Source organism: Haliotis rubra, unplaced genomic scaffold (genome assembly GCF_003918875.1).
Source record: "Haliotis rubra isolate DU_JTF1 unplaced genomic scaffold, ASM391887v1 Scf299, whole genome shotgun sequence".
NCBI lineage: Eukaryota > Metazoa > Mollusca > Gastropoda > Lepetellida > Haliotidae > Haliotis > Haliotis rubra.
This window is the reverse complement of record NW_025766967.1, coordinates 487,120-500,582: the sequence shown is the minus strand read 5'-3', so window position 1 is coordinate 500,582 and position 13,463 is coordinate 487,120. Positions and strand designations below refer to the sequence as shown.

At 41.2% G+C, this 13,463-nt stretch overlaps 2 protein-coding genes across 2 annotated transcripts; both read left to right on the top strand.

Moving 5' to 3' along the window:
* Nucleotides 1-252: 252 nt before the first annotated feature.
* LOC124282369 lies at nt 253-2,489 on the top strand. Its single transcript, XM_046718345.1, has 3 exons — nt 253-747; nt 1,477-1,585; nt 1,954-2,489. Exons 1-3 carry the CDS (start codon nt 295-297, stop codon nt 2,337-2,339), a joined length of 948 nt encoding a protein of 315 aa, XP_046574301.1. The 5' UTR covers nt 253-294; the 3' UTR covers nt 2,340-2,489.
* Nucleotides 2,490-6,105: 3,616 nt separating this feature from the next.
* On the top strand, nt 6,106-10,349 carry LOC124282368 (tumor necrosis factor ligand superfamily member 15-like). Its single transcript, XM_046718344.1, has 4 exons — nt 6,106-6,673; nt 7,083-7,110; nt 7,495-7,584; nt 9,472-10,349. The coding sequence occupies exons 1-4, from the start codon at nt 6,353-6,355 to the stop codon at nt 9,855-9,857; spliced, it is 825 nt and encodes a 274-aa protein (XP_046574300.1). The 5' UTR covers nt 6,106-6,352; the 3' UTR covers nt 9,858-10,349.
* Nucleotides 10,350-13,463: the final 3,114 nt, after the last annotated feature.

The following is a 13,463-nucleotide window of genomic DNA, read 5'->3' as shown; positions in this document are numbered from 1 at the left end:
ATGTCGTCACATTAAACCCAGCTCTATTATCAGGTTTCCCTCCCCGCGTGACAGCCCCTCTTTATCCGGTTCTCGGTATCCAATACGGACGTTGAAGCTGATTGTTCTCTGTTTGTTTGATTTGTGAGCGTTACACGACAACAGCGCTCGTTGAAGTCGTTCTATGAATCCTGCGTGTGTCTAAAAATATCCCGCAAAGAAAAACCCGTCAACCAGGATGTTGATATGAATAAATCCACGCAATACAAGGGGAAGTAACTCGGTCTTCACAAAGCAACGAGTTAGAAACCAACAATGTCTTCCTCTGTGTGTGAGAAGCTTCTTCCCAATAGTTTCGAAGGATTCGGGAAAAAGAAAGACAATGTGTTCACCACATCACACACAGGCGTCTATCAACCTGTTGTGTGCCCGGATCCCGTGGCAAGGATTGCGAAAAGACAGGCCCGACGACCTTCAACACGCGTTTGTGTCGTTGTACTTTTGGTGTCCATAGCTATCAACGCTGCCCTAGTGGGTTGGTATATGTACATAAGACTGAACGGTAACACGAACGGTGGTCTCAAACATGCCGATGGTCTGTCTGATGTCGATATGTCTAAAGCTATTTGTGTGAGGTGTGATTCTCTGAACCTACCTGAACCAGAAAATGCACCGTTGATGACAAAGGTCAAGGTCATAGATCTGGGTCAGAAGTCCTCCTTGTGTTGTCTGGAACATTCGGGACATCTCCAAACTCTACTTAACCTTGTAAGTATAAAATACACTCAATAATTATGCTCTCGTGTAAACTCTATTTAGTTCAGCATGTCTACATGTGAAAACGTATTTGCACGCAAATATGTAAGAATTACAAGAAAAGGTTATAGACAGTGTGCAAAGTAAAACTCCCCCGACAATCCTGGCTTCGTGTATTTTTTTAGGAATATTTTCAGTTACTATGGGCATAAAAGAATATCCTACTTTCGTTTCAAACAACGGGGGAATATGATCATGATCAGAATTCGACTTTCGTTTCAAATGATTAAAGGACAGAGACACATTATCATTCTCAGAATTAGACTTTCGTTTCACACAATTAAACGACAGAAATATTCTCATTCTTATAATTTTACTTACTTTCGTTTCACACAATTAAACAACAGAAATATTCTCATTCTTATAATTCGACTTTTATTTCAAACAATTAAGGACAGAAAAACATTATCATTCTCAGAATTGTACTTTCGTTTCAAACAATTAATGGACAGAAAAACATCATCATTCTCATAATTCGACTTTCATTTCAAACAATTAAGGACAGAAAAACATTATCATTCTCAGAATTGTACTTTCGTTTCAAACAATTAATGGACAGAAAAACATTATCATTTCTCAAACTGACACGTGATACAACCCGATCCCGCGTGCTTTGTCATTGTTTTGTCTTTAATAATGCCATCGTGAGTGACTTGTCACTGTTGTGTCCATATATTACAGGTTGTAGGAGAATATTATCACAACAGACAGGGGGCCAGTGGTACAGAAGCCTTCAGTCTCAGACCCAATGCTTCTGCGCATCTTTACCTCGACACACACAGGAATAAAGGTAAGTGACATGACTCGTGTCTAATACACTGTTTGTAGTACAAACTTACAACATCGATCTACGCAATTGGAATACGGTGACATGTGTCAACCATGTCAGCGAGACTGATCACCTAATCCCGTTAGTCGCCTTTTACGACATGCATGGGCTGCTGAAGATCAGTATTCTACCCCGGATCTTCACGGTTTTGGTCTACAGTCGTAATGAAGATACCATATCCTTGCAATTAGAACAAATGGTAGTATTTCCACATGGAAAATGCACATACTGAGCAGGAGTGGTATTATTTTGTCTCGTGATGTAAATATATAATATCACGTGATGAACCGATGTCATCGACTTATATCGACACCTATTGTATACTTCAGAAAATCGTCGCTTGACCTGGGTTGATGACACGGGCTACGGAACAGCGCACACTACTGGTGGTGTCAGATATGTAAATGGGACATTACGCGTTCCTCAAGATGGCGTCTACTTCCTGTACTCTCACGTGACCATTGCCCCTGGCAACATCGTAGATGGCCTTGACATTGTTCACTGTATTCAAAGGACAAATATCCATTTGCCGCGGACTGGAAATCAGCTTCTGCTGATCAGTAAGATGTCGGTCAACAGCGACGAGAGGAGAACGAGTTTTTTAGCAGCAAATCTCAAATTACGACGGGAGGACGAAGTCTTCGTGGAATTCTCAAAACCATCCCTTATCTACAACTTTTCTCCAGCCAGCTATTTTGGGCTGCATCGCCTGTAGATGTTGTTTCTATTTATCAACATGAAACTTGTAAGGTTTAAATAATCGTCGAAAGGAGTTGCAACAGACATATCGGTGAACTTCATTTGTGTTAATTTTGACATTTGTTTTGTAACTTCATTGTCTTGGAATAAAATATGCATGAATGTATATGTTTTTATTGCATCGACTCGACTTATAGAAATGACGTCAAATTGTCCAGGTTGGCGAGGGGCACGAGTCACCCGGTTGTCTTAGGTGCTGCAATTCGCTGTGAAGGGTCAGGTCCTTCGGGGAGGAAACTTAATATGATCGTAGGTTTCAATCCAAGTTCACACTGTTTATGTTGCTAGTGTCGTAGGCACTTTGATGGGGTATGGGATTTATCGGGAAATATAGACATGTTTGTATATTCTCTGAGTTAAGTTAAAGTTGTGTTATCTAAATCTAAATCACAGTGCTGACAATATACATGAAATATCAGCAGCTTATTATCATGACCATCAGCACAGCCATGTACAGATCAGCTGCCTGCGTGTAATTAACCCTAATGAACCTTAGAGTATGGCCGGTTGGCCACGGAAGTTTAACATTGTGGATGAGGTGCATGCTGGATAATGCAGGTTGACCATACATGTATCGTAATACGATACGGGGCAGCCTGACAGTAGTAGTATATAGACAATGAATTCCGGATGTAACGGGACTTGACCCTCGGACATCGGCTAGGCAGGTGGGCTGACGATCGCCTCTGTGATGCTGCCTGGCCGTTGCTGCACTATCACGTAATTACATACTTAGCTGCCGAATAAAGTGTTGTGGACCCACTGATGGACTTCTGTATTTGAAGAGACAATATGCCCAGAAAACGCTTTAACCAGCCCGGGATACTAGGTTTGGAATGCCTGAATGACTCCGGTCTCTCCCCCATACGGACACTGTGTGGTTTAAGTAAATCTGGAATGCTGGTCAAAGAGACTTCAAATGGAAGACAGCTTTCTGTTAAAGAGGGAAACATATATGTCAACTTCTGTAGTGTGGGGAATATGATATTTCGGAGTATCTTCTTACTCATCAGGTGAATGAATGCAAGATAGCTATATATGGAAAAACAGCAAAGGTGATAAGAAAGCATGCAAATGTGGACACAAGGGAAGGCAGTAGGTATAGTCCGTTTGGCTCAAAATCGGACCGATGAATTGCAATCTAACTCGAAAACTAATAAACATAAAATACTCAATGAACGCTGATCATAATCAAAACATCATACCAACTCTGTGAGGTTTTTGCAGAAATTTTGTCCTAAAAATAAAAAAGTTGTTTAACAATCTATCATTAAAATATTGACACAGTTCACTATTTGTTACGAGGGAGGAGTGCAGAGAAAAGGACTGCCAGGTCCGGTTTTGAGCCAAACGGACTATACGTGGCGTTGACTGGTCATGGCAGTGAGGAAGTAGCAACCAATGACAAATCCCGCGAGATGTAATTAGGTTCCTGGTGTGTCCAAGGGACGGAACTCTGCACATATAATTGCTACATCATGGATGATTGGACGGCCCGTGCTCCCACCCACATTACACTTTGAATGAGTTTTATTTTTGCCATATGTCATGAAAGTATTACTGTCGCAAACTCCGAAGAGCAACGCATGACAGGAAAACTTCTGTGCGAAGAAAGGTTTAACAGTGTTCAGTTAAGGTTACACACTTATTTGAAGAGTGAAACATATTGATACTGCTTGTGGCGACTATTTCATTCATAGCGACAGTGAAAGGTTACATGCTCCTACTGATATAGACTGAACTTGCCACAGGTTCAACATGCAAACACAGTTATTCCCTGGACATTGTCTACGAACTACACGCACGCATGGACGTGTGCGAGCAAAGCCGCACCACAAATACACCCGAATATGGAAACATACAGGGAGTTACACAAATAAGTTCCCTCACAAACACTCCGCAATACTTACACGTACACATATTTATGTACATAAACAGATAAACACATACAAATGTTACCATGACGTCCTCTGGTCAAAGGGATTGTCCAGATAAATCTATTGTCTATTAGTTGTGCGTTCATTGTACTGATTTATCGCACTGTTAACCACATGTGTTATTAGGTTTCAGTTTGTGTACATGCTAACAGTTCGCACAAACACACCTGACAACAACTTACTTCGCAGAAAGCTCGAGCATGCATGAAGCATGCGTTTTCGCCACGTGTGGGGTTCGAAGTGAAATTGTGGTTAGTTCGTTTCGATAAGTTGCAAATGCAGCATTGAGATTGTCAGTCAGAGGTACTCATTTAGGTGTTAGATTGTTTGACTGACTGACTGACTGAGTTTGGTTTTACGCCGCTTTTAGCAATATTCCAGCAACATCACGGCGGGGGACACCAGAAATGGGCTTTCACACATTGTACCCATGTGGGGATTCGAACCCGGGTCTTCGGCGTGACGAGCCAACGCTTTAACCACTAGGCTACCCCACCGCCCCTTAGATTGTTTGACAGAAGTTTAGTGTAATAGAAAGGTAGGAATGTAAGATATTGTAAATGTAATAAAAGGTATATTAAAACATAAATTACATTCTGATATAGTGGTTTCGTGTGACATCACAACTGGTACAGTTCCTGCTGACCATCCTCTGTCTTGGTAATATCAGTGATGCGTAATAATACAATGATATAGCTGATTAGATGTGAAAATCAAACCAAGCAATATGGAATTCGGTTTTCAAATCTACTCCCTAGAAACGTAGTGACGTGCAACACCAAAACCATGAATGTACTTGCTCCTGCGGTGCTCACATTAATATTGTCGGCTGTAATTCAGGATAGTTCAGTCGGAGACAAAGACATCCGGCACGTCAGTAAGCGTAACATGGCCTTGTACGCTAACACGCACGCACACGCACGCACACGCACGCACGCAAGCACGCACACAAGTATGACCTTCAAAACTAATAGTAACACTTTAATTGTCTCAGTTCACATATAAACGCTCGCACGTCATATGTATGTATGTATGTATGTATGTATGCATGCATGCATGCATGTATGTATGTATGTATGTATGTATGTATGTATGTATGTATGTGTGTATGTGTGTATGTGTGTATGTGTGTATGTATATATGTATGTATGTGTGTATGTGTGTATGTATGTATGTGTGTATGTGTGTATGTGTGTATGTGTGTGTGTATGTATGTATGTATGTATGTATGTATGTATGTATGTATGTGTGTATGTGTGTATGTGTGTATGTATGTATGTATGTGTGTGTGTATGTATGTGTGTGTGTGTGTATGTGTGTATGTGTGTATGTATGTATGTATGTGTGTGTGCGCGTGTGTGCCTGTCTGTCTGTCTATGTATGTGTGTCTGTATGTGTGTGTGTGCGTGTATGTATGTATGTAGGTATGTATGTATGTACGTATGTACGTAATGACGTAAGTACGCATGGATGCATGTTTGTATACATTTATGTACGTACTATGCAAGTACGCATTTTATGCCTGCATGCCCCAATAACTCCATTTAAAACTGTTCATTCAGACAAGAGGCCCCAGTGATGTCCATAAATCTGAAAGGAAAATAGTGTGGTTAAGTGCCTTTAAAACAGCCTCAAGGACTCCTGTTTCGTATCGCAGTACGCGAGAAGAAAGTAGCAATTCCAAGTAGAGCATATTTCTCAGTAAGAGCGTCTTCTATATGTTCGAGTCCAGCCTTTATGTTCCTTATACAGACATCTGTTTTTCTCAATCGCTTACGCAACATACACAACAGAAGTCTATAGTCACAGTCTGCTCGCCGTCCCTCAGTACTTGACATGATAACACAGTGAACAGGGAGTACAACGCTACACCGGGATTCAAGCAGGAAGACAACTCTCTGTGCGGTTTTTCCATGTCAGAGACGTAGACTGCTCGGGTAGCTAAAATACCCAATCAACTAGGAAGTCGGGTGAACATTCAGGTAGACTTCTGTATGAAAAGGCGATCAACCAGTCTGTGTCTTCATTCAACATGTCGGAATCCACGGAGTTCATAAAATCCAACAGAGCTGATGTGCCCGTGTGTGGACCCATATTTCTCCGTATCAGCGTGGTAGCATCCCTTGTTGTCAATGTAACTGTTGTGACACTGGTAATCTTCGTAGTGTTGAAGAAGGATACAGATGTTCCTCTACTCAACCCTGTTGCTGAAACCGGCGCTGTGTGTTTTGTTTGCGATTATCTTGGGCCCAGGATCGAATCCAACGACACGCTCTACAGTGTGGGGAGAGTAGAGAAAGATACGTTCTGTTGCCTGAAAGAAATGGATGAGCTTTCTCCAACATTTCAACAGGTGTGCGTTTATGTTGGAAACTATGTTTTCCTGTGCTTTTTTTGCGACTGATCAATTGAACTGCCTTTGTGTGTTTGTGGCAAACCTGCAAACATTTAAATTGGTCGTATTGTGCTGGGCAGGATTTACACGCACAAACATAAACACACACATGAACACACTCATACATGCACACGCGCGCACGCACACACACACACACACACACACACATATATATATATATATATGCATGTATATATGCATATATACACTCACAAAAATGTATTGCCATGCATTGTAGCATTATTTGAGGTGTTATGAAAATGCATAATTTATTTCAATCATGCATATTCACAAAACAAGACTTAGTATATATATGTGGTATTCAAGTATATCGAAAAATATCCAAGCTTGTTCTCTGTTTATGCAGATGGCGAGGGCAATATACAAGGGAAAAGGTAATCAATAATATTCTCTGGCGTCAATATCGTAACATTTGTTATCTATGTATGATATAGCAATGTAAAAATGCAAACGATTTTTACCATTTCTTGTACGCTGTTTCTTTTCATCAATTTCGGCAACTCTTGAAGTTAAAAAACTAATTTATTTTAATAAAAATTGATACGTGTAGCATTATTGTCAAATGACACATTTGAGAAGATGGATTTCAATAATCTTATTGAGAAACACAGGACAAAGCGATTTTAGCGTTACGACCGTCCTAAGTCAGTGTTAAATATGGGAGTTACAATAATATAATAACACTGACAGTATGAATCAGGGGTTAGGTTTAGGTGTGATCACGGACCTTGATTAATTGTAATTCCTGTATGTTACAGAGGATGCACCTGTTACATCCAGGGTTACATCCTCGTGGATGAAGGGAACAACTGGAGCACATCTGTATCTGGATCCGGCGCCAAGAAACGGTCCGTTACCATATACATAATTACTATGAATAACGACGGAAGTTATGGCCAGTAAAGTGTGTATTGTAAACATTTGAACTGTTAAGCAAAAATATGCAACCATCTTTGATGATGGCCCTAAAATGAGACCGCCCTGGTTTGAGCGTCCGCCCGGAGAGCAGAAGGTCGCGGGTTCGATCTCCGGCCGCGTCATACCAAAAGACGTTAACATATGGTACTTGTTGGTCCCTGTCTGGCGCTCGGCAGTGATGGGTAAAACAAGGACTGGTCGGCTCGGAGTCAGTATAATGTGTCTGAGTGGGGTATTCATGTTTAACTGCGACATGGTATCTCAGTGAGCTAGCACTATAAAACCAGCTTAATTCTGGGTTAGTACAAGCAGCCAGATATACACACGCATGCACGTCGTCATATGAGCGAAATATTCTCAAGTACGACGTTAAACCCAATTTCACCTCACCTCACTTAAAATGAAACAAGGAAGAAATGGCGATGCATTAAATACAGCTGTCATAGTTGTGATTCGTACACTGTTACATTGTGATAACTTTTGTAATTGTGAATATGTACCGTTAAGAGTATGTGCCGTTAGCAGTAGCGGTCGTTAGAGTATAGACCGCTAGGCGTGTAGGCCGTTAGGTGTATAGACCGTTATGATTATGTACCGTTAGGACAATGCAACGTTAGGAGTATAGACCGTTAGGACAATGCACCGTTAGGAGTGTAGACCGTTAGGACAATGTACCGTTAGGAGTGTAGACCGTTATGAGTATGTACCGTTAGGAGTATAGACCGTAAGGAGTTTGTGTCGTTAGGAGTATATACCGTTAGGACAATGCACCGTTAGGAGTATAGACCGTTAGGACAATGTACCGTTAGGAGTGTAGACAGATAGGAGTATGTGTCGTTAGGAGTATAGACAGTTAGGACAATGTACCGTTAAGAGTATAGACAGTTAGGACAATGCACCGTTAGGAGTATAGGCAGATAGGACAATGTACCGTTAGGAGTATAGACAGTGAGGACAATGTACCGTTAGGAGTATAGACAGATAGGACAATGTACCGTTAGGAGTATAGACAGTTAGGACAATGTACCGTTAGGAGTATAGACAGATAGGACAATGTACCGTTAGGAGTATAGCCAGTTAGGAGAATGTACCGTTAGGAGTATAGACAGTTAGGAGTATAGACCGTTCAGAATGTAGGGTGAGTTGTGTCAGTACTAGAACATGACATGATTTTACACAAAGACATATGACGGGGCTACAGACGTAGGTTGATTATCTTTAAATACGATCCATACATAAAAGAAAATATTTTACCAGTTCAAAGATCACAAAATCAAATGTATAGACATCAAGTGTTGCTAAAAATAGAGGTCCTTTTTCACGACTTCAGTGTCTTTGTTACCATGATCGTGTTTGACTCTTCCTTGTTGCATACTGATTGACACGTGCGGGTAAAGTTCATTGCGTCACGAAATCTTCCAGGTATTCTGGCTGTACAAACTGAATCCTAAACAAGGGTAAACCAGGAAGGCTTGGGGCACTCCAAACTCGGGTCATTAGCAATCTGTAAACATGACCACACGTATATTATACGTTTCTATACTTTATTTCATAATGATTTATTTTTTGCTTGGTGTATGGTTTTCATTTATTTTTATTTTTTTACTAGTTGCTTTGTATGTTTGTTAGGGAGTGCTGCGAAAGGTAATATTTTGTTTTGGTATTTGCTGTTATTTTCATCCTGTGGAGCACCATACGCCTAGTATATATTTCTCGATTAACCAGCGATACAGAATCCATCAGGCGTATTAGATGCATTTTGACTCATGTATCAGTAAATTAATACATATTGATCTATGACGACCTTTGGTCTCCAGGTACCACTCTGCCTTGGTATGACCGTGGACGGACCGGCTTCGCCTACATATCTGGTGTTAAATATCAAAATGGCCATATTCATATACCGTCAAAAGGTCGATATCACGTATATTCTCACGTGACATACAGGCGGCAGACGAACACAAATAAAGACAAAGTATTCTTGCACCAGATTGTCCGTGAACATCCGAAACAACCGAACCTAGGGGAGGTAACTCTTCTGGTTAACAGCAACAGCTACTCCGCACATGAGAAATATCAAACCAGCTTCCTGTCAGCCATCTTGGACATGCGCAAGAATGACCGAGTCGCCGTCAAAGTTTCTGATGTCTTGTCAGTTCACAAACAATCCATGCGTACATTTTTCGGTGTAAGAAAACTATAACGACCCGTAGTGACCGACTCAGTGTGATCAGATGTTTGATAGGCATTTAGAAGTTGATGGGGTAATACAACAACCCGGGCCAGAAAATCCAGTGATCTGTGAAAGAGGTTGTAGAAAAAGGTGCGTACTTCATCATGGTGTAATATGTTGCAAGGGAACACGTACTTCACGAAACTTGCTTTTCGTGTTCATTTAATATAAGAAACTGCATATTATTTAGTTCTGGTCTTTGTCTTCGGTTAGAGACTAGGAGTCATAAATATGCTGTGGTACGCAAACCCGACACACACAATCGGGATCCGCAAGAACAGGATCCTGGTGACTGATAACATGAACACCATCCCGTGTTAAAAGGTGGCGCCCCCTGTTTGACGCATAATCAACCAAGACCAGGCGGGATGCTTGAATGAACCGGAGACATACAGGAGTTGGTTCCAACAATAAGCGGCACGAAGTGCTTCACATAAGACATCGGAAATCACGCCTATATTCCATGATGAACATAGAGATTTTTCTGGGTTACATCTTCTTTTATTCTCGAGTTCATCTTCTTTTTATTCATGAGTTGAACGTTTTCTCGGAGTCGAGCAAAAATGGCGTGATCGAAGGTTCGAGTCATTAAATCATGTTGTCAGCAACATGAAAGCTAACGCTCAAGGGTCTAAAATTGCCGAAAGGGGCATAAGACCAAACCCATTCTCACTTTCACTAAAGGGCCGACTCAGTATTCAAATAGTGAAGGACATGGGAACATGTTTTGGCCATCGCTTGAAATCATGGTTATGCTCTCTCTGTACATCACACCCCAAAACCCTAACTCCACCCCCATAAACATAGCCAGGACGCAACAGCCTACTTATCGATCTCTTCACCTTTAGATCTTGCGTGCATGACGTTTGTGCCAAACACTGGAATACACGCAAAGTAGTAAAGCGAATTATCAAAGATGTCAAAACATTGTTTGAAATCTTGCTTGTAAATATGTGAATATATGATTGATATTTAGAATTTATAGATCATATATGTTTCCTCTGGCCACGCTTTAGAATTAATAAAATATGTCTGCATTACCGTTTTCCGTTTGTTTATTTCGTAAACATGCGTTTTGACATACCCGTCAAACCTTTTAAGACAATAGCAGTCCATATAGCAACGGAAGTCATCGTCAGAATTTAATGCACAAGTAAAAATATTAAGATGTATACATTATAATGGTGAGTGAGTGAGTGAGTTTAGGTTTAGCAATATTCCAGCAATATGACGGCGGGGGACACCCGATATGTGAAAGTAGGAGTAGTAGTAGTAGGATTAGGAGGAGTAACAGCAGCTGTAGCAGGAGCAGTAGTCGCAGCAGCAGCTCCCTTCCCCTTCATGCTACATCCTCACACCACCTCACTCTCCTCCTTACTGCCGACCCACTTACTTCACTCTACAGGCCTCACAACTATCTCCTTCAACCCTCCCCCTCCCAACTACCTCCTCCACCCTCCGCCTCAGACCACTCTCCTCCTCGCACATACACACACAACACCCGTCACCCATCACCAAACGCCCCGCTGTGGCTTTCATCTTGTGCTATTTAAAACACGAAACGTCAAACATTTCATAATTCATCTGCAATTACCTGTTTGTCACCATTATTCAATTGTTGTTGCTTCTGGCTGACAAATTACTAAAATGACGTGCTTCAAGTGAGTTCACACCGGTTATCAGATACTGTCTGATACACACCAGGAAGTGTCACGATTTTAACCCAAAGAATGACCTAACATTGGATAAACTAGTATATTTACAATACGTCTGTATCTTGATCGAACGTTGTACCTTCCGACCCCTCTCGTACACAAACCCTTGATTACAAGAGAAGCGTGTCAGTTAGCCCTGAACGAGGATGGTTAATTTAGGTCACCGACACCATCGTTTTTCTATTTGTTTTCTGTATGACTCGAAAGTAGAAAATAAATGTAGGACACTCAACCCCCAATGTATTGTATAATTAAGTACAGGTTTGCCCCGAACTGTTACAACGTCTAAGCAATCGTGTGCAAGAGTCTATTGCGTGTACAATCATTTCGCTATCTCTTTTTGATCAACTGTATATAAAGAATAACACATGGCAGTTTACAAGAATAGCTTTTTGTCTGTATAACATACATTTATCGTAAGCTATAAATAATCAACACCCTAGTTGTTATTCCTCATTTGTACCAGTTCGTGTTGTCGTGGGCGGCGGGGTGGCCTAGTGGTTGAAGCGTTCGCTCGTCACGCCGAAGACCCGGGTTCGATTCCCCACATGAGTACAATGTGGGAAGCCTATATTTGGTGTCCCCTGCCGTGATATCGCTGGAATATTGTTAAAAGCGGCGTAAAACTGAACTCACTCACTCACTCACACACTCACTCGTGTTCGGTCGTCGTCTAAATCTGCAAGGTGACAGACAAAATGATTAGGTGAACTCTCGGAGTGACAAGTACAATGTATATAATGTGAACCTACCCCTCATATGAAGGTTTATCAAGGTAATCTGATATAATTATTTTTATGCAGGACGGTGATAACAATCACGAAAATTAGAATAACTATCACGATTTCAGTGCAAGGTATAGTACGCCACGTGAACCCGACTTCCTGATTCGTGACATTCACCCGACAGAAGGACGAAGGTTAAAAAACAATCATTGTAATCTCATTATAATCATAATTATGAAAGGTCCAATGTTGACGACACAGAGATATGATATTTAGATTGTTAGTCATGTTTGGGCAGTTCGTTTATAGTCATTTAAACCCATTATTTATCAGCCATATAAATAAGTGAGTGAGTGAGTTTAGGTTTACGCCGCACTCAGCAATATTCCAGCTATATGGCGGCGGTCTGTAAATAATCGAGTCTGGACCGGACAATCCAGTGATCAACAACATGAGCATCGATCTGCGCAATTAGGAACCGATGACATATGTCAACCAAGTCAGCAAGCCTGGCCACCGGATCCCGTTAGTCGCCTCTTACGACAAGCATGGGTTACTGAAAATCAGTTCTAAAACCGGATCGTTACGGGCCCTACAGCCAACAGACAAAGAGATGAGGAAGATTTCTATAATCGTCAGATAGCTGATGAAATTAGTTCACTGTACGATTCCTACCATAACATGAGCACGTCTCACTGTCATATAGTGACGATACATGTTGTTTCATTGTCATCTGACTTGGAAGGATTGCAGTTTGTACCCTCAACACTATTCGCTGTGTGTATTCCCTGAGTGTATTCACCGGGGACGCTGTTGTATCGCTGTGAAAATGAAACTACACTGTCACTGCCCACGCCGCAAGAAACCCCACTGTATCACATCGTCGTCAACAAATAGTAGGTCATGATTCATGAAGGCCACGCTTCTCATTACTAACAATACCATTCTCACGTACTGCATATTGAAAATATATTTAGATCAATTTACCGTTTCGAAATTTCCTGGGTACTTTTTCATCGACAATAAAATATGTTTTCTCTTCCCATTCTTTAAATACTTTGCATCAGCGAGTTTCCCTTTGGTCAGTGACGTATATAACACTTTTCAATTGCCGCAATCATTTTTACCAAAGTTAA